Source organism: Centrocercus urophasianus, unplaced genomic scaffold (assembly GCF_019232065.1).
Source record: "Centrocercus urophasianus isolate 14NV4802_14NV808 unplaced genomic scaffold, USGS_Curo_1.0 seq_13, whole genome shotgun sequence".
In the NCBI taxonomy this organism is placed as follows: domain Eukaryota; kingdom Metazoa; phylum Chordata; class Aves; order Galliformes; family Phasianidae; genus Centrocercus; species Centrocercus urophasianus.
In genome coordinates, this window is record NW_024884475.1 from 9,728,097 (window position 1) to 9,751,594 (window position 23,498).

The following is a 23,498-nucleotide window of genomic DNA, read 5'->3' on the forward strand; positions in this document are numbered from 1 at the left end:
GTCAACTATTGTGAATTAATGATAATTAATTGTAGGTTGCCCGCCAAATACTGTGATGATTTAGTTACTTAAGTTCTTCATTCCATGCATTTTCTTAGGGCCAGCTCCATTTCACGTAGTAAAGGATAGCTGTGTTTCTAACTTCTTTCTTGTGTCTTCCTCTTCAGTCCACCTTGTCTTTTCCCCAGTCTCCCAGGGAACTTGTACTGAAAAAGCTACAAATGAGGTTAAACTGCTGACTTACAGAGACCATAAATTATTGTATTGCTTTAAACGGCAACATTTTTGCAGTTATTTTTACAAAAAATCTTTTCACCAGTGCTTGTTTGGACAAGATTTGATTTGAAAACCTAAAGAGCACTGCTTCATGCAACATCCACCCTGTCCCCCTGTCCTAGAAATTTATACGATTTTGGTCTGATCACTTATATTGATAAACCTACCATCCAAAATCAGTGGCAAGATATGGCTGGAGTTTACTTTGTAGTTTGACTTAAACTGCAATGCAACTGAAAGCCTTTAGGGTTTATCTTTTTGTGCTATAACTATAGCACAGAGCATGAGCTTCTGCTGCAGTTCTGTTCCCCATCCAGCAATAGCAAACCTCATGCAAATAATTAAAATAATAAGCTGTTGATTTTATAACTTTTTTCCCCATTTTGTTGTGTTCCAATCTATTTGGCACTAAAAATATATATTTTCTCTTTTTTTAATGTCATACGCAGTTATTTATTATCAACTTGTGCTAATAAACATATCTTAAAAATAGATAAAATATGTGTAATTGCCTTGATAGAAAAATACTCTGTATTTCACATGGTAACTCAGATCCTGGAGGAACAAACACCTTTCATTCCAGAGAACACATATCGTTTGTTTAATGATCTTCAGTCAATCTCTAGTTGTGTTCTGCTTGGAGGGGACAGAGGCAGGTTCCCTGTCTCCTGTCTTTCCCTCAGAACAGCCTGTGCAGGTGCTGGGGAGGCTGATGTTTTGTGTGGAGAGGTTGGTTGGCAGACAGTGACACATTCTGGTTCCCTTCTGGGAATCCTGCCAGGATTTCTGTAACTGATAATTAGAAAAATAATCTTAATTCCAGCATCTCTCTATTTGTGTGTGGTCAGTCCATAGTTGCTAGTTCTCCTCATAAAGACTGATTTTTAGCTCTTTTGATGTTCTTCCTTTTAATTGAAGATCTCTAAGAAAAACTTTCCAGTATTAGTCCCTGTCAACCTCAGTTTTGCTAAAATAAACAAGCTGAATTCTTCTCTACTCCTAAAAAATCATAGAATCATAGAATTGTTTGAGTTTGAAGGGACCCTTTAATATCCTTCAGCCATCTAGTCCAACTCCCCTGTGATGAACAGGGACACCTACAGCTTGACCAGGTTACTCAGAGCCCCATCCAGCCTGACCTTGAATGTCTACAGGGATGGGGCACCCACCATCTCTCTGGGCAATCTGTGCAAGTATCTCATGAACCTTGTTGTAAAAAATTTCTTCCTTATATCCAATCCAAATCTCTCCTCTTTTAATTTGACACCATTTCCTCTTATCCCATCAAAATCAGATCTAGACTCTTATTGTGATGCTTGTAGTTCTCCTGAGCACCCACTGCCCCCTGAGAATCCATGCATCTCAGCATGGATGGACACTGTGCTCTGGATGATGTCCCACCACTACCTTGGGCAGTGCTAGTAACTCTTTTCTCTGTTTCTAAAGAAAATTGCTTCCCTGAGACAAATTGCTCTGAAGGCTTCATTACCATTGATAGCCCCTTGTAAGAAGTGACTTGGGGAGTATTTCTCTTCATCTGCTGTTTCAACTAATGATTTCTTAGGTCCTTAGAGGAAACCTTCACAGCCAAAGACAGCCTCTGGAGATGTTTTGATTGCAAACACATTGCGGGCTGTGAGGAAATCATATGTGATTGCTTAGATAGGCAACTGCAGCAGTTCTGCCCAGTCTGAGTTGCCTCTTAGCAGGCCTCCGTGCTCAAGATGATTCTCCACTGCTATAAACTGTTGCTTTGAATTTAATGTGCACAAAAGCTGATAATGTAAAATATTGGAGGATTATATATTTCTGGAAAGGCCTCTGGAAGCTTATTTCCATGCAAACCAATTACTGCTGTAATTGGTGATCTGGGCTACAGACAGAGGGATATTTTCAAATCTTGACTAGACTTCTGTCTACCACCTTGCTCTGGTTTACATCTGTGGCTGTGGTATAAATGTATCCTACTTGAGCTGGTGAAAATGCCCATATCACTTGCCAAACATGAAGATGGATCCAAATGTTCCCTCTGAAATGGCAGCATGGTACTCAGCGTATGGGGGAAGGAAGAGTTAACATTTTGCTGTTTTACATGTATGTGTAAATGTCTATAAAATATAATCAATATTTTTAAAAATCTATTCATCATAAGTATATGCTGCTTTAAAATGAAGGAACAAATGCAGAAGGCACTATAAAGGAATTAGGCTAGAAATGTCAATTATGTATATGTCAATTAAATGGCAGTTACACCTCAGCGACTTATTAATTAAAGCATGAATCTTTTATTCTTTTTTTTTTTTTTTTGTAGTTTGCTTTTTGCTTTGCCTTAGGGTTGAGCTGTTTGCAGCCACAACCACTTTGTAAATCAATTCCCTTTCTCTATTCAAAAGTCTCAGCACAGTAGATAGACGAGACTAATTCTTTACAGCGGGGTGCATGAATTTCTGCCCGCAGTGTGGAATAATGGTTCGTTCTGAAATGCCCGTTACCCTGCTGTTTCACTTACAACAAAACCTAGTGATGTGTGAAAGGTGCTCCAGCAGCTTACAATGCAGGCATTAACGCTGAAGCATGCAGTAGAAGTGATTCTGTCTATGTGCATGAAGTATTTCCTGTAGCATGATCAGCCTGGAGAAGGCTGTCAGAGCAGCAGAAGGATCTGAGTGTCTGTACTAATCCTCACTTAGATACTGCTCTGCACGACAGTTCTCTCCATCACAAGAAAAGAAGGAAAACTGTTGGAAAAGATACAGCTAAATAAATCAGCATTAGCTCTTGTCCAAGGAATCCATTGAAGGTAGGAAACGTTAACTAGAGCTTTCGATGACTGGTGCTTGCTGAGATGCAAGACATTTTGCACTTTGAGAGCTGTCTCTGTTTTGCTGTGCTACGTGTGTTTGTCTGGGGCTGCTGGTTTGCAAGTGCAGGTTAATCATCAGCACTGTATCTGAACTTGGGTGGGTGAGTGCTGTCAACTGAATGTTTTCCTTTAAAACAGATATGATTAGAAATACAATCAATAAGCATATAAATACTGTCAATCTTAGTTTTTAACCTTTTCTGTAGACCAATTGCAATATGTTGCGTTCATTCACCTTATCTGTGTCCCACCCTCATTCTTTTCCCTTTCCCTCTTGCAACAGTCTGTTCTCTCCAGAAGGAAATTCAGAGCTATACTTATCCATTACTATTGTCTGAACCTCTAAAACCTCACTTCCTCAGAAGTCAGGAAGAACTAGTGTATACTGAAAAGAACTGTTTGCAGAATTTTAACCCTGTAAGTCAATTTTCAGGGTTCTCGAGTAAGCACAGTGAGGTGCTTTTGGTGATAGCTGAAGCTTTGTCAGATTTTTACCAAAGTAAGGGATTCTGAAGATTATTTTTGAATAATGTAAAAGAGAAGTTAAAAAAAAAAAGATTCATACAGAGGTAAAAATTACTACTGCTTTTTAATTTTTTTTCAGTTATGTACTTTCTTGTGAGAATTTCTCTCATGGAAAAGATCTCTGACAGAGTTGCTATGCACTTGTACCTGTGTGGGCTTGTATGTGATGGAGTTTTAGTGCATAGTTATATTCCAGGCTCCAGGATAGACCTTTCAAAGGCAGGTGAACGCTTAGCACTGCTTTGTTTTAATGCAAAAATGTAGAATCATCTAACTATCATAAGTGATCATAATAAAAATTAATTTAGCTTATTAATTAGTTTTGTCTGTCTTAATCTCTTACAACAGTTTTGTATCAAAGCACTGACTTCAGTATTCAGCCTGTATGCTCAGAGCATCAGATACAAACAGCAGATAGTATGCCACTTATAGTGCCCTACTGAGCACTGTGTTGCTGTGGTGATGCATTATTATCTTGCAATCTTTGCCAACATTTTTGAATATTTTGACAATGGGAAGCATTGCATTTTGAATGTCTTCAGTTTCTCATCCTTCACATGATTTCTCTCTTTGTGTTCCTTCTGATTCATGGCTTAGGTGTGCTGCTTCTCTTCAGTGCCCTGTAGTAAAGCCATGATGCAACTAGCATCACACCAGCATCCCTCCAGCTCTCTCTTGTCATTGTGACAGCAGTGTAGCAATAAGTGCACTTAATGACAAGTGCCTTTGCTTATAAAGCATCTTGAGTATGCTTTGGCCATCTGACAATGCAGGAAACCAGCCTATACAGCTCGTTTCTTGTATTTCGAAGGGATTTTTTTTTTTCTCCCAACTTTCAGGATTTTTGTGTTCAGGAATGTACTGATGAATATGAAAGCAGTACTTTCCTATTCTCAGGAAGTACTGTGACTGTCCATTCTGCACATAACAGTAGTATTTTTGGTCCCAGTGAAATTTGAAGATCCAAAATGTCAGCCCTAGCTCAGGCACACATTGAAAGACAGCTTCTGCCCTCAGGTGTCTGCAACCCAGACCGCCACACCCCACGTGAGAAGATACATCATCCTTCCTCACCAGGGCTGTTCACTGCTGGTTCTAGATTCATTCTTCCTGTCTGAAATGGGTGGGCTAAATCCACAGCTGCAAGCTTGAAAAGGAAGAGGACTGTGTCTGCAAGTCATCTTTCTCCTTTCTTTCTCTCTCTCCCCTGTCGAGGGATGGTAGAAGTGAGAGCCAACTGCAGATTTCTTGGGCCACAAGTGAGTTCAAAGGAGTGGGTGAGGGAAGTTGAAAAGAAATGAAGGAGGTAATCGAGCAAATGGAAAACAGAAGCCTTTTCCAGTCTCAGTGGGTGGCAAGGCAAAGCTGCAAAGCTGAGCAGAAAAAGACAAAAGGGGCAGATCAGTCATTGCATAACAAAAGCAACTGAGTGCAAAATTAGTGATTGTAGGCATGTTCAAATTTTTGATTTGCAAGATAGTATCAAAAGTTCTGTAGAAAAATTGCTCTGTTGAACTTTTCCAGCTTTTGCCTGACTGTGGCAATGCTGACATTGCTCCTTAGTAAAAACTTGTTTGCAGATGTCACAGAATGAGATTGCTGTTATAATAGTGCTAAGCCTTTTCTATTCTTGCTTTTTCTTAATTATTCCCTTTAAAACTTTTATTCATTCTTTATTTCTCCCTAAAGCATTGGAAACTTAATGTTTTGAGTGTCCAGTATGTATAATAAGTTACTCTGATTCTGAGGTAAATGTCCCTCTTGGTACATTTGATTCTGCACTTTATACCTAGAAGAATAAAACGTGTGTGGGAAGGAGTAAAAATGACTCAGATGTGGGTGGGAAGTCTCAAGGCTCTGCGAAGTACAGAGGGATGAGCCAGCACCAAGACACAATGTGAAACAGCTGTACTTGTGAGACATACGAAGCTGTAAGTAATGCAGTAGGTGCATAGGTTGAACAATTCAAATGACTGTTTCTTGGCATTGGATGGGTTCAGAAATTAATCCAATAAGAAGATGAGGAGAAGGATTGATTCAAAACATTACACAACATTTACACTGGTGTAAACCCCATTTAAGACAGTTCTCTTGCCTTGGCACACTGCTGCAGTGACTCAGTGGTGAGTCAGGTCCACCGTGACTAAGAGAATTAGTAACAGTTTTTCTCCACATAATTTTCCTTTTGTCTTGTGACTCTCACACTTTTCTCGGTGTTGTTGTATAACATGAACAATAGGTATTTTGCTAAATATCTCTGCCTGGTTAATGTTGCCTGTCCCTTCGTTATCTGTAGATGACATGGCAGCTGTTTACTAAGTTAATCATTATTGTATACAACTACTACTGAGCAGTTCTTCAAGTTCTTCTGTAGCATAAGCAAAAATCTGGCTTTGCTATAAATATGAACAGATATTTTATATGACAACTGAGCACAGTCATCTACTTTTAGCAGCAATTTTTATCTAGTTTCTGAATATCATCACACCTATTTGAAAATAGCAAATGGATTCCAGTTTATGGAGACAGTATGGTTCACATACTGTGCCACTTCATGCATGCAATGGCAGAATTGTTAGTGAGTGGCTGATGAACAGCACATCTCTTTGTGACTTTAAACTGAATGGTGTTGCTACTACTAGCTGAATTATTAAGTGCACTTGCAGAAATCTCAGTGACTTTTAATGTAATCCATGTTATTGGAAATTAAGGAAACTGTAGACAAAGTATAGAAAAGAAAACAATTTATAGTCTAATCGAAGTTTTAAACTTCTGTCCATCACTACTACATAATTGTTTTCCTCTCTCTAACAGATAGTAACTCCCACTTAAACAGGGGGCAGGTGTTGAGTTGTGTGTTTAATAAAATCTTTGGTTCTTTTCAGTGTGAGAAGCTGCCTGATGCAAAGGTACGGACTGTTGGATGTTTTGTGCTTCATTCTGTTTTCCTCTGCTTGAACAGGTGGCTTTTTAGTGATGACCTAACTCTCCAGTGGATTTGTTCTATGTGAAAAGATTCCAACTAAGAATCCTTGACACAAGTCTTCTATTGAATTTGTTTCTGGGTCCTGCAGTTTGCTCCATGCCTTCACATAACCTTGGAGGTTGACCTGCATTATCTTTGTTCGAAGTAGTCTGCAGTTAGGACTTCATTTAGAGATTTTAGAATATGAGGATGATAGGATTTAGACATCTCAGCAAATGAGACTTAATTAATAATGAAGTATTACAGCAATCTACATTGTGCCTCCTTAACATAGAAAATGAGTTTCAATATGATGGTTTCATCACACCAGTCTAACGTCTTTTTCCACTTAAACAAGTTTTTGATTCCCTGTGTTAGAAGACATCAGTTACTACCATGCATTTTGATGATGAGACAGATTTCCTTTCACTGTCAGGACAGCAATCAAGTAGTTACAAGTTTAATTATTTAACACATTAAATGTTTTTGTCTACTTTCTATCTTCTCTTTACATATAACTTTACAAAGTCAGCAACACAGTGAGAAATGGTGTACTTATGCTTCACTCATGGGAGAGTCATTAGAAATCTTGAGGTTACTTCCTAGGTCTTAGTTTACAATTTGAGCTCTGGGCCACATTGGTTCAAATCCTTCAATCCCTCAAGTGTCAATCCTTAAGCAGTTACTGCTCATCACCTGCAGTAAAAAACTACATCTATTACACTTCCAACAATGGCAAGAGACACCAGAATAGCAGTGTTATTATGATAGAGTTTAAATTGCAATATATACATTCTTTTATATGTTTTATGACTTCATCAGTTATCACAGCCATTGCTAGAGAATGAGCAGAGGTTTTCACTGAGCTGTCTACAATAATGTAATATCTTTTCACTGAGTGATGACAGCTAATTTGGAACCCAACTTTTAGTGGTTATTCTTTCTGGTAAAAATTACGCTGCATGTTTTTCAGGCATGATGTTCTTACTGCTCTCAGTTCCCTACAGACTCTAGAACTACTCCCCTAATTGTCTGGAAATTGTGCTTTAAATTATGTGATTCACTCTTATCACATCAGGTTCTTTTTTTTTTTTTTTCTTTCTCCCTTTTGTGTATTCAAGCCTTATAGTATGTTTAATGAGAAAACATGGTTGTAAATGCATTTCTGCAAAGACTTGTCCTGCTTTCAGTGAAGCTTGGGTTTGCTTGTTGATGTGCTGTGGGACAGTCAGTAACACTGTGGTGGCCCTCGTGCTTTCAGTGAGGAGTGTGGGGAGTTGTCAGTCATCTACGAATATGTATATATCTATCTATGTGATAGAATATCTATGAATATGCTTCTCATGTTGACTGTCCAAAAGAACTCCACTAACTGCGCAGAAGAGAACTGCCATAGGAAGTGGTCCCTCTTACTTAGGAAGAATGAAGTGATTCATAATGCTTTTTTCTGAGTTTTAGGACTGCTGTGAGCCCATCTTTAAATTAAACACTAAGACTTTGGCTCAGTGCTTATGGAAAACTGGTTGGATAATGCTCTTAGATATACAGCTTGATTTTTGGGTGGTCCTGTGTGGAGCCAGGAGTTGTACTCAATGGTCCTTGTGGGTCCCTTCCTACTCAGTATATTCTGTCATTCTATGATAATCTACTGCATGAACAATAAAAGATCTCTCAGAGATTAATGTTGCCTCTCAGTGTGTTGATATTTTATTAAACAAGCAACACTGAGACAACAGTCTGTCAAACTAAGCTTTCAAACTGTGCAAAGTACACATACGGTTAGGAATTTGTTTTTTGCATTAAAATCCCTTACATCAGTATAACCAAGAAAAAAATAACTAGCCCATCATTACAACTAAACTGAAAACATGGAACAGTTGCTGCATATAACATCTCTGGATTCTGATGGAATCAATTGCTCAGCTATGAGATGAACTCTGTGAAATACTCTGAGGGAGGGACTCCAGCAAAAGCCCTGTTGGCATGAAGACAAATGAGATTACGTTTTGTTTTAGACCTGACACACCCAGTTCCCAGTGTCTCATTATAATTCACGGTATCTAATCAGGCGAAGAATATAAACCTTTGAGAATACTGTGAGTTAATTCCTGCATCAAGTCTGAAATCTCAGATTTAGCTAGCATCTATCATTTACAAAGATGTAATGTTTTAAATACTGACAAAAAGTCTGGCATTGTATACATATATGTATATATGTGTCTTGTATTCTGTGCTTTGGTTACAAGAGAAGTGTAACAAAAGTTTGCATCTTACAGTACAGGTTATAAGAGAATGTATTCTGACAGTTTATTTTGGCATAGGAGTAACTGAACTCCCTTAGATATTGTTTACCTGGGAACTTTATCTGCTGCATTATTGAATTAATGCAATTCAACTATGAATTGCACTAGGAATGTTTGTGAAATATGAATCTTCCAAGAAAAATAATACTTCTTTTCAACATATTATGAAATTATATGGTAATAGTTCAATAATCTTCTGTCCTTAAACACCTGTATTCAGGGAAACAATTTAAAACCCGTGAGGTTTAAACCCTTTACAGATACTTAATGGTATGATAATTTAAGGTGTTACATTGACATAGTAAGTAGCAATCATCTTCCAGTTCTAAAGCTGCAGAAAACACTCAGCAGTGTGCACAAACATTACTATAAAAAGAAAAGTAAAAAGAAGCAGTTTTGGTGTGTTGTTTTCTTTTTTTTAAATAGTAATTTTGATGTGATAGGTTTCACCTTAAGGAATGTGTCCCTGCTCATGCCAGCAGGTCTGGAACTGGGTGGTCTTTCCTTCCAACTCACACCATGCTGTGAAGTAGTAAGCAGGTGTTCTTTAACCTAAATTTATTGTGCTTCTATATTTGACATTGTGAATGGCAGAATAGCCTCAGAATAGTCAGAATATGTTCTTCAACATAAATACCATTCAATATAAATACCAATATAAGTATCATAAATACTTCATTCACTCAGTGAAAAACACTGAGAAGTCGTTCTTGCATTAATAGTGTTAAATTTCTATTCAGAAGAAATAGAAGTTTAATGGAGGGTGCAATGGTTGCCAAAGATAGTGGGACAATAATTGAGAGTAACTTGTTGAAGGTACACAAAGTTCTAATGGCTATTTCAACCTTCTCCAGATTAACAGTTTATGAAACATTCAACATAAGAACATTTTGCCCTATTGTTAACTCAATTTCTTATTCGAACTTCAATTTAGAGCAACTTGGTCTCTTGGTTTTTGTTCTTAATAGAAGTGGCGTTGACCATGAGCCTAAAATTGTGTGCCATTCTGTCTAGCACTGCAGAATGTGGGGTCAAAGAGAACATAGAGGAGTTGCCACAGTCTGGCTTGTGGTTCCATAGGTGTTTCTGAAGAGTAAGGATTACTAGGAGCCTATCCATAACCTGTTTTGGGGCTTTTGAACCTAACAAGGATCTGTTCTACATAGAGACCACATGAGTTGTAGGTTGGAACTCTGGATAAAGGGGTGTGTATCTGAAAGAAGAGTGGAGTGAGGATAAAACCAAGCTCTTTTCAGTGGAGTCTGGTGCCAGGACAAGAGGCAGTAGGCACAAACTGAAGCATGGGAAGTTGTCTGAACATCAGAAAACACTTTTTTACTGGATGGGTGGCTGAGCAGTGGAAGAGGTTGCCCAGAGAGGTTGCAGAGTCTCCTTCTTGGAGATTCCCTTGCTCTTTTATACCAGGTAGTCTTCTCCTCTTGAAAAACAGTCTGAAGTGAGAGGTGAAAAAGTTGAAATTAATGGGGTTATGTAATGTAATTGGAAATTGATGACTTACTAACCTTTTCCAAACACATTCTCATTCCAATTGAACACAATGGTATTGTTACAGAGATTACTGTCTTCTGGTTTATCTGTGTGAGGAATTTAGGGTACAGAACATGAAAGTTCGGAACTAACAGAGCTATTACCCAGCTGCATGTCTCTCATGGATGCACTTCTGTATCCATTATCTGCAAGACACTTTGCTTTCGAAGCAAATACAAACATTCCTTGCATAAGATATTTCTTGATGTGCTTTAAGAATATACGTATAGTGGTGTTGTGAGGAGTATCAGTGAGTATAAAATCTGTGCTCAAGGATATGGCCTCCCACCTGCCTTGTATAGGTAATTCCTAAGCTTCCTTGCACTTGTTGCACAGTATGATTGTTTACATGGAAAATGTGTTCATTTTGTAAGAATGTTTTCTGTTTCATAAATTCACAAGCTTAACTATTGCGTGGTAATTTTCTTAGAGTAGAGAAGGCCACAGTTTGATTTTATAAAGTTAAATGTGTATAATCATAAATAGGTATTGTTGATGTATAGGAGATTGTTGAACTAATTGAAATTAACTGACTTACTCTAATCACATTCTAGTTCATGGAAAAAGAGTCCTTCTCATAATGAAGTCTCACAATTCACTAGAATGCTTACTCTACTTTTTTTCTTTTCCTGAACAGGCAGGAGAAAAACATTATCATCCTACTTGTGCACGATGTATCAGGTGCAGTCAGATGTTTGCAGAAGGAGAAGAAATGTATCTTCAAGGTAAAACAAACAAACAAAGCAGTCATCGTGGCATCGTGGCCCTCTTGCCCAAACCTGCTTTCATGGCTGAGTTGTATTATGTGTATTCTCACTTTGTAACTACCAAAAGAAGTGAAGATCGATACATACAGGTTAGGTAAAAGCAAAACCAAAACAAAAACAGATCCGTTCCTTCTCCTCCCCTCCCATTGCTTCTTATTCACTATTACTTCTCTCCTAACTTAAATCAATAGCAAATATTAATCATTGAAAGAAGTAGTAGTAGTTATTTCCAGCAGGTGAAACTACTTGGCAGTGAAGTTTATAAAATTTTCCTTTTACTAGAAAATGTGGTTTTTTCAGCAGTTACAAGTGGTCTAGATTAAAGTTAATACACACACAGTACAGTAGGTTCCCTAAAGCTGCCACTGCAAATCTTCAAACAGTTCTTTGCCCATTACCTGTTCGCATACAAGGAGAAAATCTCTTGATCCTTACTTAAATTTCTTTCAGTCGGACCTAAATACCCCTGGAAAGTGGAGATGAGGATGCCATGGATCTGAAGACCTTACCAGACAATAGATTAATACCAGAGGCAACCATAAGCTTGGACAGGAGAAATTCACTTTTCTTGTCAGAAAATTTTACTGGCAATAGTAAGAATAGCTCTGTAACTTAATTCATTAAAAATAATAATATTTTTTTTAAAAATAACATAGATACAAACTAAATCTGCATTTCAGATGTAGTAAAATTTAACTGTACCAAAGAAAATTTAACTGTATCAAAGAAAAAAAGGTATGCATAGTTAAATATAGGGTCAATCTCCAGGGGAAGTGAAGGCTTTTGCCTACGTCTTTAAATGGCCTTATGTACTGAAAACAAGAAAAGAGAAACTCAGTAAGATATGGGAACTGCAAAGTCGTATGTTATCTCAAAATTACATGCTTGCCCAGATCTGTATTACAACTTATGCAATTGCCCACAGTTTTCTTGAAGTGTTTCTTTGAAGTCATTCTTTAAGCTGGAGAAGTTAGACCTTAAAACACAACAGTAAGATCTGATTATAATTTAGTAGGTTATTCAAAATGGCAATTATATTGTTGTTTTGGTTTACTACAAGAAGTAGCTCATTAAAGGACATAATGATCCTTATCTATGCTCATGTGTTCTTTCTCAAGAGCCAGAGAATGCTGTGGTTCTTCCAATTGCAAAGTAGCTTAGCAGTACTGAAATCCCCTGGGAAATCAATGCTTTAAAAAAAAGATATCAAACTATGGATTTGTTTCTAGATTTCAAACCCTCAGAAACCTGACTGTAATTAAACTTTTAAGTTCAGTTTGTTTTAAGGATGGCTGTTAGTTCTTCTGGTGAAGAAAACTATCAAGCTGCTCTGAAAACAAAACATTTCCTATTGGTGTTCTCCACCCAGTAAAAATATTTAATATTTATGACACAGAAGTTCTCAACTTCCCATTTACTTCAAAAGAACTTACTTTGTACTGATGTTATTTAAGTGTGTGGAGAAATGCTTTATTTTGTGTCATGTCCTATGTATCAGACCAGCATAAACATAGAAGTTATTTTTTACTATTAAAATGTACAGATAAATCCTTATTTTATATAGGAATGCACATTGCACTTCCACTGAACACTGAACACAATCAGTATCATAGGATCATAATCATAGAATGGCCTGGGTTGAAAAGGACCACAATGTTTCAGTCCCCCTGCTATGTGCAGGGTCACCAACCACCAGCCCAGGCTGCCCAGAGCCACATCCAGCCTGGCCTTGAATGCCTCCAGGGATGGGGCATCCACAACCTCCTTGGGCAACCTGTTCCAATGTGACACATTTTAGTGTTGAACGTATTGAATAGTTCAGCTGTTGACTTTTTTTTTTACTTCTTTCTGACAGATTCAAAACTCCTAAGTTACTCAGTTTCTTTTTCACACTTATGTAGACAGATATCTCTGGAGTTCATACCCTTCTCATCAATAGATACACGAAGTATAGAATTGGTTCATGTATTTTCTTTGTTGTCTAGGATGGGTATTCCCATGAATTAAGCAGTTCTTTAGTATTTAATTTATGTGACACAAGCATGTATTGCATGTCAGTACAATGTGGAATTTTGAAAAAAAGGACTGAATTTTCAGCTATTTAAATGCCACAGTGCTATTCCTGGGTGTGAATATGCATAACAAGAGAACTGGAAGTTCCAACTTCATATAAGGAAATATAAAATTACCATGAAAGGTGGAACTGTTTGCACAAAAGTGCTGTGGGTCTCCATCCTTGGAGGTACTCAGAACCTAACTCAGCACAGCTCTAAGCTGCAGCTGGAATGGGGCCCTCTGCAAGCAGCAGATTGGGCCAGAAGAGCTACAGTGGTCCCATATAATGATTCTTAGGCTTTGATTTTTATTTTGCATACTGAAAAACATGTATCTTTCTGAAGCACATCTAGTTTTTAAAATTTTTATGTCCAGGCTTACCAGCATGGAGAAGTTGTCAGTTTTAACTTTGGAAGTATGCACAGAATTGTGACTGGAGTGGAATTAGTCAGCATGTTGTATCCTATAAAAAACACTTATTAGGGAACCAAATTAAGCACAACTTTAAACTTACTCTCCAGGTACATCCATCTGGCATCCAGCTTGTAGACAGGCTGCCAAGACTGAAGAAAAAAACAAGGTAAGTTACCTTATTTTTTTACTCGGTAGTACTTTGTTTTCATATTAGTTTCAATCTCTTCTTTTTTAACTTTTTTCAGCGGGAGCAAAGGAAGGGTTTCAAACTTTTACAATACTGGAATTTAAAACTTTAATGACAAAAATGTAGCAGATTAGAGAAGCACTTTATATTCTGGTTTTACTTATGATTAAAGCTACAGCTTAAGGAGAGCCATGAGCTAAGAGTAGTACATAAAAGGTGAACAAGGAAAAATGTGGAAATATGAATAAAGAAAAAAAAATTAATTTCTGATTATGACATGATCAGTGCATGACCTTTTTTTTATGTGGCTCTGCACTTAAAAGATCAGAGGACTTTCACTTCATTTGTTTTTACAAGAAAAAAAAAAAAATGAATGCCAAAAACAAAAATAAAAAACCCACCCTCTCTTTGGAATTTCATTTTTATTATTTGCATGTAAAAAATTGGCAAGCCAGCCCCAACTTAATTTAATCTCTGGCTTTGGATACCTCCTTAAGTTGGATGATTTGTGCATCTGTCTTTATTCAGGGGGAAAGGGGGAGTGTTCTGGCAACTTTAACGCTAATTACAGGGCTAGCAGATGAATAAGCTGCCTGTAGGAAATGAAGAATTAATCTGTAGCTGGGGAAATGATCTCTCTGAAGTGGTGGCACTGAGATGCAGCTATCTTATTTAATGCAGGGGCCAACTACGGGGCTTTCCAGCTCTGCTTTTCTCTGATGCTCCAAGTGGTATCCTTGGTATCCTGCTCAAAAAAGCTTTGCTTTGATTCGAGTCTTGAACACAAGTCACATGGGACAAGTCAGAGCAGCAGGCAGCAGCTATAAAAAGAGGGTTTACAAATCCAGTGTGTTAGCAAGTGCCACTTGCTCTAAATTACAGTTTTGAAAAAATATTGTTTTGAAAAAATATTGTTTTGGGCTTTACCCTGAAAGATCGTGGCTGTAGTTTTTGTAGCCATGTGCTGGGAAGTGATTGCTTGGGTATTCCTTGGCAATCTCTGAATATCAAATAAGTGGCATTTCAGAATAATAAAAAAAAACTTTATTGTAAAAGGACTTCATTGTAATAAGTACTGCTGATTTAGTCTAATATTACTATGCAGTATTTCAGGCTCCCTGAGGATTTTATTCTGGCTGAGTACCTGAAATTGCAGGACTAAAACCCCATGTACTTTATGGGAAATGTAGTAGGGTTTTTTTTCCTCCTTTAATGATAGACAGTGGACTCTGTTGTCCTGAGTTCTCATGTGTAACACATCTTTGCTGAGCACTGGGAGTATGCCCTTTCCTCAGCAGGGGAAGTTGTCTGTACCTGAAAGTCAGAGGGACTTTAGCCTGAGTACAAAAACAAAAAAAAAGCTCAAAGAATTTTCTGAACACGATTTTTTTCCCCTTTTTTCCTTTACTTTGGTGTTTCCTTCTCTTATTTCTTTTTCTGATACTTAGACTCATTAATGAAACAGTCAAAAAAAAACAAAACAAACAAAAAACAAGAAAGGATGCTGTTTCAAAGAGGGTAGTGATAGAATTTCCATCATACTTAAGTGGTGAAGTTGGGAATGGGATACACCAGTTGATCAGTTTTCTGGTCAATCTTTGCAGAGTGTTGTTTTTAAAAGTATTCTCTGTATACAGACATAGACGTTCACACAGCATGCAACTGAAATAGGTGACAAAGAGAGAAGGAGTAAGTGGCATCACACCCCTAAACTTTGGAGATGGAGTGGAAGGAGAGAAGGAAGTTGTGAAAGAGAGTGACAGTGAGAAGAAAAACATTAGGGGAATGAGATTGCAAGCAGAAGAGACAAAGCTGGAAACAACAGAAGAAATCAGAGTAGAAAGAGAAGAAATAAGTAGTACGGAGAAAAGAAGTGAGCAGAAGCAAAAGAGTCCAGTGAGATGCAAGTTTTTGTGGCAAAAGATGGAATGTTATGTGCAGTGGGTATGGATTGATGGTGGTAAAAGGGGTAATGGATCATGAAGAGAATACAGAATGTGTGAGATGTAGAATGAGCAGGTTTAAATCACCAGGAATAAAAATGGGACACTTTATGGGAGTAGCTGAATAGAATAAGAATACCTCTCAAAGATGAGACTGCACTTTGATTGCAAAAGTAGAAGCTATAATGAATTATAGTTTTTCTTGAAAAGAAAATGGCACCTCTAAGATGAGGAAAGCCTGAAATTGCTCTGGGAGTTTATTATGCATTATTCAGTACATTCAGACATGTATGCTGTCACTTCTACCTAACTATTGTTACCTGCTACATATTAAAACACATTCTGGTGATATGCATGACAAAAGGAAGCCCTGAGGCTTTGTCAAGTAAGGCCTGAGTTTAAACAAAGACTGTTACTTATCCTTAATGGGCTTTAAAACTTTGGGATGGTATTTTGCAATAGGAATTTTCTTCAGCTTTTTTCTCTACAGCAATGGACCTCCTGTAATGATATCATGAAAAAGAATTATAGGTTGCATGTGACATCAGTGCATTTGTATGGGAACTGCTGAATCACAGCCTGAACCTCTGATCACCTGGGGCAAGCAATGAGTCAGCCCTGGGAGCACAGGTGAAGGCAATTCACCTGAGGTGCCATAAGGGGTTGGAGCCTGGCTCTACCTCTCCTAGACCCGTTTAAGAGCTGACTATCAGCAGGGAAGGATCTTTTTTGGAGATCCACTCTACTGGAGTTTCGTAAGTGAGCCCAGGATACAGATAAGCATCCTATCTTTTCTGCTTTGGTGTAATAACTATATAGCTATATTGTACTGATATTTATGCCTGATTCTGGCTCCTGGAATTCCTGAGCTTGTCCAGAACCTTCTGAAAATAAGAGGAAGAAAATGCCAAAATCCCAGTCGCACATTTCAATAAAATAGAAATATTTTTAATATGGCTGAGTATCTCCACACATATAGTCTCAGACTAATTTATGCTAAAGGTCTGTGGAAGGGTAGTTATGATTGCTGAGTTTGTTCATTCTGCTAATACAGTACACTGAAGCAATGAAAATTACTTCTTTTGTATGATTCATGAATTTTTTTTTTCTTTTAGTCATTCTTTCTTGCTATATCATACTTAAAAATTCATGTTTCCTGTGAAAACATTTAGCAATTGCAATTAAACAATTTTAACTTTACAATGAACAGTTCACCTTTCTCTGTAGCTATGATTGTATGAAGCAGCCATTCACTCTCTGCTTGGTAAGGAGTTCTAGTACTAGATACTTGTTTTAAAGTTCTATGTCATCAAACTTCATAATATATCCTATGTTAATGCCTGTCATACACTTCTGAGATAAGACACCTTCACACGTCTTCTAAAAATTAGCGAATATTCCAAGAGAAGGTGAAGTCGTAGTATGCTACCTTGACCTGGAAGCTTAATAATGCTAAATCCCTTTTAAGGGTTTGAGCAGTTATGACTTTCACGTAAGAAGCATTTGGTGGAGCACTAAATAAAAATTATTGTGAGCAAATGGCAAAATGCATACTTTTTGCAATCAGGAATAGGTTTCTTCAGAGGTGAGAAGAAGTATTTTATGATGAATGAGCATCTACAGATAAAACGAGGGCGTGAAAACATGGTCTTCTTACTAAGATTTGTTTGAACTTCAGTTATGAGCATCAAGTCTATTGAGTCATTGTTGATACCGATGTGCCTCAAAGCTCTTTTTTTTTTACAAGTAATTATATTTTTCATCACGAAAGAATCAACTGAAAGCAATATTTGCTGTCACTGGATGCTGTAATGATTGAAAACAGAGCAAAACTACCTGCTTTAAAATTAATCTCTTACTGTTAGGGGAAGGAAAGCAAAGCTATTGGGTGTCTGACTCAGTACGTTCTGCAGGATGTCAGTCTGCTGTGAGTGATGCAGTACAGTGATGTGTTCCAGAAGCAGCTACATCAGTTTGAGGTTACAATGGTGGAGTGAAAATGTTACAAACAAATCATCTCATGATCCAAAAAGCTGCTGCAACTTAAATTTTATCTCCAATAGCATCCTAAGGTCTCTGTGGAAGCCCAGCCCCTTCTGAAGGGTAGGGGGAGGAGCAAGTTGTATATGAAATCATTTTGTGTTTTCAAACTGTCTGTAAGTAGAGATGTTTTTTCAAGTTTTGGACATACCTGTCCATTTTGAGCTCACTATAACTCACTATTTTGACTGGTGAAGGTTACACACAAAGAAATGGCTCCCTCTTTTCTCTCTTTTCCTTCTGTTTCATATCTCTTCTCCTGCCATAGGAAACAAGGACTTCCTCTGAGAGTATAATTTCTGTACCTGCTTCAAGTACATCGGGTTCCCCAAGCCGTGTGATCTATGTGAGTATTTTGTCTTTACAGCATTTACACTGCCAGTAGAGTATGGTTCATACCACAGGAACTAAACTACCACAGTACTTTCTAAAAATATATTCTGAGTAAATGCTACAGCCCACAGGTAGATTACAGGTTTAAATTTGAATACTACTTGCCCAAGTCAAGCCCCTGAGCCTGCATCTGATTGCGTGTGAGAACACGTGTGTGTGATTGCAGGACTCAGGCCTCAACAAATTCCATTTCTTAAACTGAGAGGGTCTTTGGTGTGTATAAACATCAAATGGTCTAATAAATACCAACTCTGGAAAGTTCAGAGGGGGTTTAAAAACTGAACAAATACAGTAAAAGCTTATGCTGAATGTATCCCAGTTGTAGTAATTGCTACAGTAGATTACATGCGTGACCACTTTGGTTTGATAACTAGTATATAGAAACATGTAGCATTCCCAGGACTATTCTTTGTCCCAGTATCCCTGGGGAAGGTAGGTCATTCTCACTGAATGGTACCTAAGGGAATTGCTGGAGATGTGATTGGCTTTATTATACAAAGATTAAGAGTTTGTATTTATTACACTGAGGTGAGCAAAACTTGGCCTTGGAGCCAAGCTTGTCCTCATTCTTTCAATAGATATTATTTTGAATAAAATAACCGTTTATATGAGTGAGACTTTGCTGGAAGTGCAGGAATTGCACCTTATCTAAATGGCCATCAGTACTTCTAACTTTTCCTTCCAGTTGAGCTCTGTGTAGATGCATGCTGGGGATTATTCCCAGTTTAAAAAAAAAAAAAAAAAAAAAAGTCATTGCCACAACTTCTGTGAAAGCAGTTCATTGTGCTGGGGCCTAGTGTTATGTGAATGTTTTCTTTTAGCATTTTCTTCTGGTCTCTCTCTCCGGACATGTGCCACATCACTGTCTTTAGAAGCAATAGCATTCTTCTAAGGTTTATGTACTTTTAGTAATAGGTGGTAGTGTTTGTCTTAGTGTTTGTGATTACAGCTTTAAATATACTTGTATACAATTGCTTTGAGCACTTTCATGATTGCTTTAACCAAATATGAATTTATGCTGCCATTGAAAGAAAGGCCCCTCTCACACTTGGTCCTGCCCCTCTCCAGCCACGTTCTTCTTTCTCCTCTTTGGTGCTAATGGGTACACAGGTATATGTTCAGTCAGATTTGAGACTATCTTCAGATAGAAAATAATCTATAAAATGTTTTTTTGTTTTAATTGTTAGAGAATAACTCAGGAAAAAGACTTAACTGTCTAAAGTTTCTATTGCTAACAAAGATCAAGGCAGGCAGAGCAGGTTGGAAAGCACACACAAGACTAACTTTCATACATGGATTTCTGTCATGACAGCAAATGACAGCTGTACCTCAACAGCTGGTGAGCTCTTAGAAATATTATGTTCAATAAAAGAGCATTTAAAGAGAACGGTTAAAGCTCAGTTAAACCATGAATTTGTGGTACAATTCTTTCAAAGGCATCAAGTGAGATGGTTCTAAATGCAGCATTTTGTGGGTGACATGTTTTTGGGTCATGGCATACTGTCCTGCTACGCAACGATTTAGAAAGTAGGTTTTGTTTTAACCTGAGTATGGCTCATGCAGGCCATCTACTAGAGCTGTGTATCTTTTTTTTTTTCTTCTGTTGATACCAGTCTGTGTTGGCTTTTTGTTCTGAGAGGGCATTGGCTAATACCCTTTGAAGTTAATGGGAATCTTTTAATTAGCTATAGTGATGGCTAGATTATATCCAGACTGAAATTTCCTCTACTGCAGACATTCCCTGATTCACTGCATACCACTTAATTTTTTTTCCAGTTAATGTCTAGCTTGAGTCATTAAATAGGGCCTAAATAAAAGCCCTTATTTATACTCATCTAAATTCTAAGGAAAATTAGGAAGTTCCTTCAGTGATGTACCTAACTGGAAGATTTAGGTTACAAAGCTGTGCTGTACATGCTTCTATTAGGCACAGAAATTGTTACATTTTTATACACAATCATATTTGCTATTGTAAGATTGTAAAAGTAAATATTCCAAATGAAAAAGATACTCTAAATTTAGAGCATGGTTTTAACAGAATCCGGAATATCAGATTATTAAAGCCTCTTAGCTGTAATTTGAGTCTTCTCTAGAGTATTTAAATTCCGCCCAAGATTTTGAAAGTAGGTAAAACAAGTAAAATAAAAAATGCACGCTGGAGTGTTCAGAAAGCAACTATCTCTAAGGTGTTTTTTCATTTAGATTTGGCTATATTAGGATGTTTAGAGGGGAAGAAATTTTACAAGTAGGTTTTATTCCTGATAATTCTAAGCCTTATGGCAGGATCTCACATTGCACTTTGCTACATGGAGAGGCGGGATAAAACTATCGTAATTCACGTTTCCAATTCTGAACTTCTCTGAATTCACTGGAATAATCTCCACAACCTTGGATACCTTTTAAAAATAAACTTACACAGCCTCCTTGGTCTTCTCTATAGGCTACAACACTTCCCAAACTTTTCCTGGGACAGACCAGACAGGCACACTCCTGGTCTTTGAATGACATGTCCCTGCAAAAAAGGTTTCCACTGGCTTATTTTCATTAAGGGGCTGCTTTGTTGCTCTTTAGTGACTGAAGTAGCTGGAAGAAAAATGAGATCACTGTGTCATCTTCAAGATATTTGATTAAAACAAATTTTGTCAGTAGTTTTAAAAATATATGGTGGTTATAGTGGCTTTCTTAGTTAAGAAGATTCTTCCTCCTTTCTGTGTTGCTTGTGTTTGCACAAGTTCTTGCACCGTTTCAGGAAAAGAGAGAAATAAAAGTTAAATGCTACTTTTCTTCTGCATGATTAACCTAATTGAAAACTTCCCTAGAAAATCTATTCAACTTCTTATCTCATACAAAAAAAATATATACTCCACACCAGTCCTTGACACTTTCATATTTTTTGCTCTTGGAAAGCGTGATTACAGTTTGACAGCTGATCATACTGAGATGCTCAGAGAACTGTGACATTCAGTCATCATTGTAATGCTAAAAAAAAAAAACAAAGAATTGATCATTTGCAAAGCCTGAGGTAGGAACTAGAGAATTACACTCCCATTTTTCCCCTCCATGTGGCTGATTTGTTGTTCTATCTACAAATTGAGTGCATGCTGGATACAGCTTTGATGCAAGTAACTGTTATCCTAGAGATAATCTGTGAAAATATGGCATTTGATAATCTTACTTTTGGAATAATGATACTGCAAAGAGAATGGGGAGTAAAATGTCTGGCAGAGAGCCCTCTGCTGGCTTTTGACCCATAGTTAAGGACTGCTTAGAAATAGTCAGGAAAGGAGGTGAAGTTGGGGGATGTAACTGACTGGAAAGAAATTAAAGATATGACTGATGTTTGTCAGCATCTGGAGAGTATATGTTGGAAATACACGTTTGATTATTCACTTCTGCTTATGATAGGGGAGCCCTGCACACCAAAACAACTTTAAAATGAAGGTGGTTTTGCCTGTGGAAATCTGCAGTGTCTTGTAGAATGTTTTCTCCAATGACTTACAGAAAGCCTACATGTCTCTTTGTGCAGCTAACAATCAGAGTATAACCAAGGGAACTGAGACCATGCCATGCTCCTCCTAATAGTAGTATTAATGTAAGTGACAAATAAAAACAAAAAAGCACTGATATATTAAGAAGAAAGCAACAGTAAAAGTTAGCATTGTGTACTAAATATACCTAAATTTGTCCAAGTAGGAAAGTAATTTATTACTATGATGACAACTCTTCTACCTACATATATCTGTCCTTTTCTGATTGCCTCCTGATCATATTCATTCTTATTCTTACTGCTTTCTTTCCTCCTTTTCGTAGGCAAAGCTTGGAGATGAAATTCTTGACTACAGGGATTTGGCTGCTCTTCCTAAAAATAAAGCCATCTATAACATTGACCGCCCAGATATGATCTCCTATTCTCCATATATCAGTTACTCTTCAGATGACAGGCATAGTTACGGGGAGGTACTGAAACATGGGTATTTTTTTAATATGAATTTGAGATTTAATGTGCACCATTAAACATTGTTGAACACTAAAATGTGCAGAATTAAAAATGTTTTATGGTTTTAATTAATTGACTCATGTCATCCATTCATTTACAAAGTATTTTAGCCTTCCAGAAAATTTTCATCTCACTTTTTAGTTCATGGAAATTAAAGAATTACATTCTGTGATCATTTTTTAAACAGATGATGTGTAATTAAAATATGCTTTTCTTTGAAGGGAGTAGTTCTACATCACATGGTAGGAAACAAAATCCATTGCTAATCAAAATGCAGGAATCAGCAGCAAAGCCAAACAACTCTCATGATTTTTTTTTTTTTTTTTTTTTTTTTTTTTTTTTTTTTTTGAAGTGTACTGTTGCTGTTTTGGTAACAAAACAATGTTCAACTCACATGTCCTCATGTCATGCATGTATTTTGATCTATTCATATGCAGAGCTAATGTTAAGCAATTTGTGTTAATGAAATCTAATTTACAGTAATCTTATTAATCCTAATTCTGGTTGGGTTTTTGTGTGTGTGTGTGTGTGTGTGTGTGTGTTTGTGTGTGTGTGAAACATTCGTATATAACTCCTGTCATACAAGTTAGCCTTTCTTCTCTCATTATATCTACTTTTTTTTTTTAATTTCTAATTTCTTCTATAATTTCAGATACTCTTCTACAAATTTGACCTTTCAGAAACACTGCATATATTTGTAGGATATATACTATCTAGTATGGAAGCTTTTTTCTGTGTATATAAATGGATTTCTAGAAATGAATACTAGAAATAATAGCCATGCTACATATTTGTAGTTGCTCCAGTCTTGCTATCACCAATGCCTTTTATGTTTACCGCTGAAGTCTCCCACACTATTCTTAGGTAAAGTGCAGCATGTCAGATCTTGCAGACTTGCTTCCAAATCTTCCTTGTACAGTGCTGAACCACGATAGCTCCAATATAATGAGTATGAAAAGAATTAAGGCTATATCTAGTAACAGATTTAAATAGTATTAAATGGTTCCTGAGTTCAGTAAAGTGAAAGCTGTTGTGTCTCTCTGAATCTATGTAATGTAAACACTTCCTTTCTATGTCTGCATCTGACCTTGGCAGAGTTGCATCTAGACTTGACAGAGGTGCTTGTGCACAGCAACCTTCTGCCCAGCTCCTCTCAAAGCTCAGTCATTATACATGCTGTAAGGCAATTGTTATAAAACCATCTCACCCACCAAAAATCTGT

General features: G+C 37.2%; 1 protein-coding gene across 7 annotated transcripts in view; it reads left to right on the forward strand.

The window, feature by feature from the left end:
• Positions 1–23,498, forward strand: part of ABLIM2 (actin binding LIM protein family member 2) — a 139,459-nt gene that overhangs the window by 70,917 nt on the left and 45,044 nt on the right. For 6 of the 7 annotated variants that reach the window (XM_042811924.1, XM_042811918.1, XM_042811921.1 and 3 more), the window contains exons 7-10: positions 11,118–11,205; positions 13,824–13,882; positions 18,155–18,232; positions 22,090–22,236. In XM_042811924.1, coding sequence (XP_042667858.1) covers positions 11,118–11,205; positions 13,824–13,882; positions 18,155–18,232; positions 22,090–22,236 — 372 coding nt within the window. The remainder of the gene's footprint in view (positions 1–11,117; positions 11,206–13,823; positions 13,883–18,154; positions 18,233–22,089; positions 22,237–23,498) is intronic. The other variant, XM_042811922.1, reaches the window with a different exon arrangement.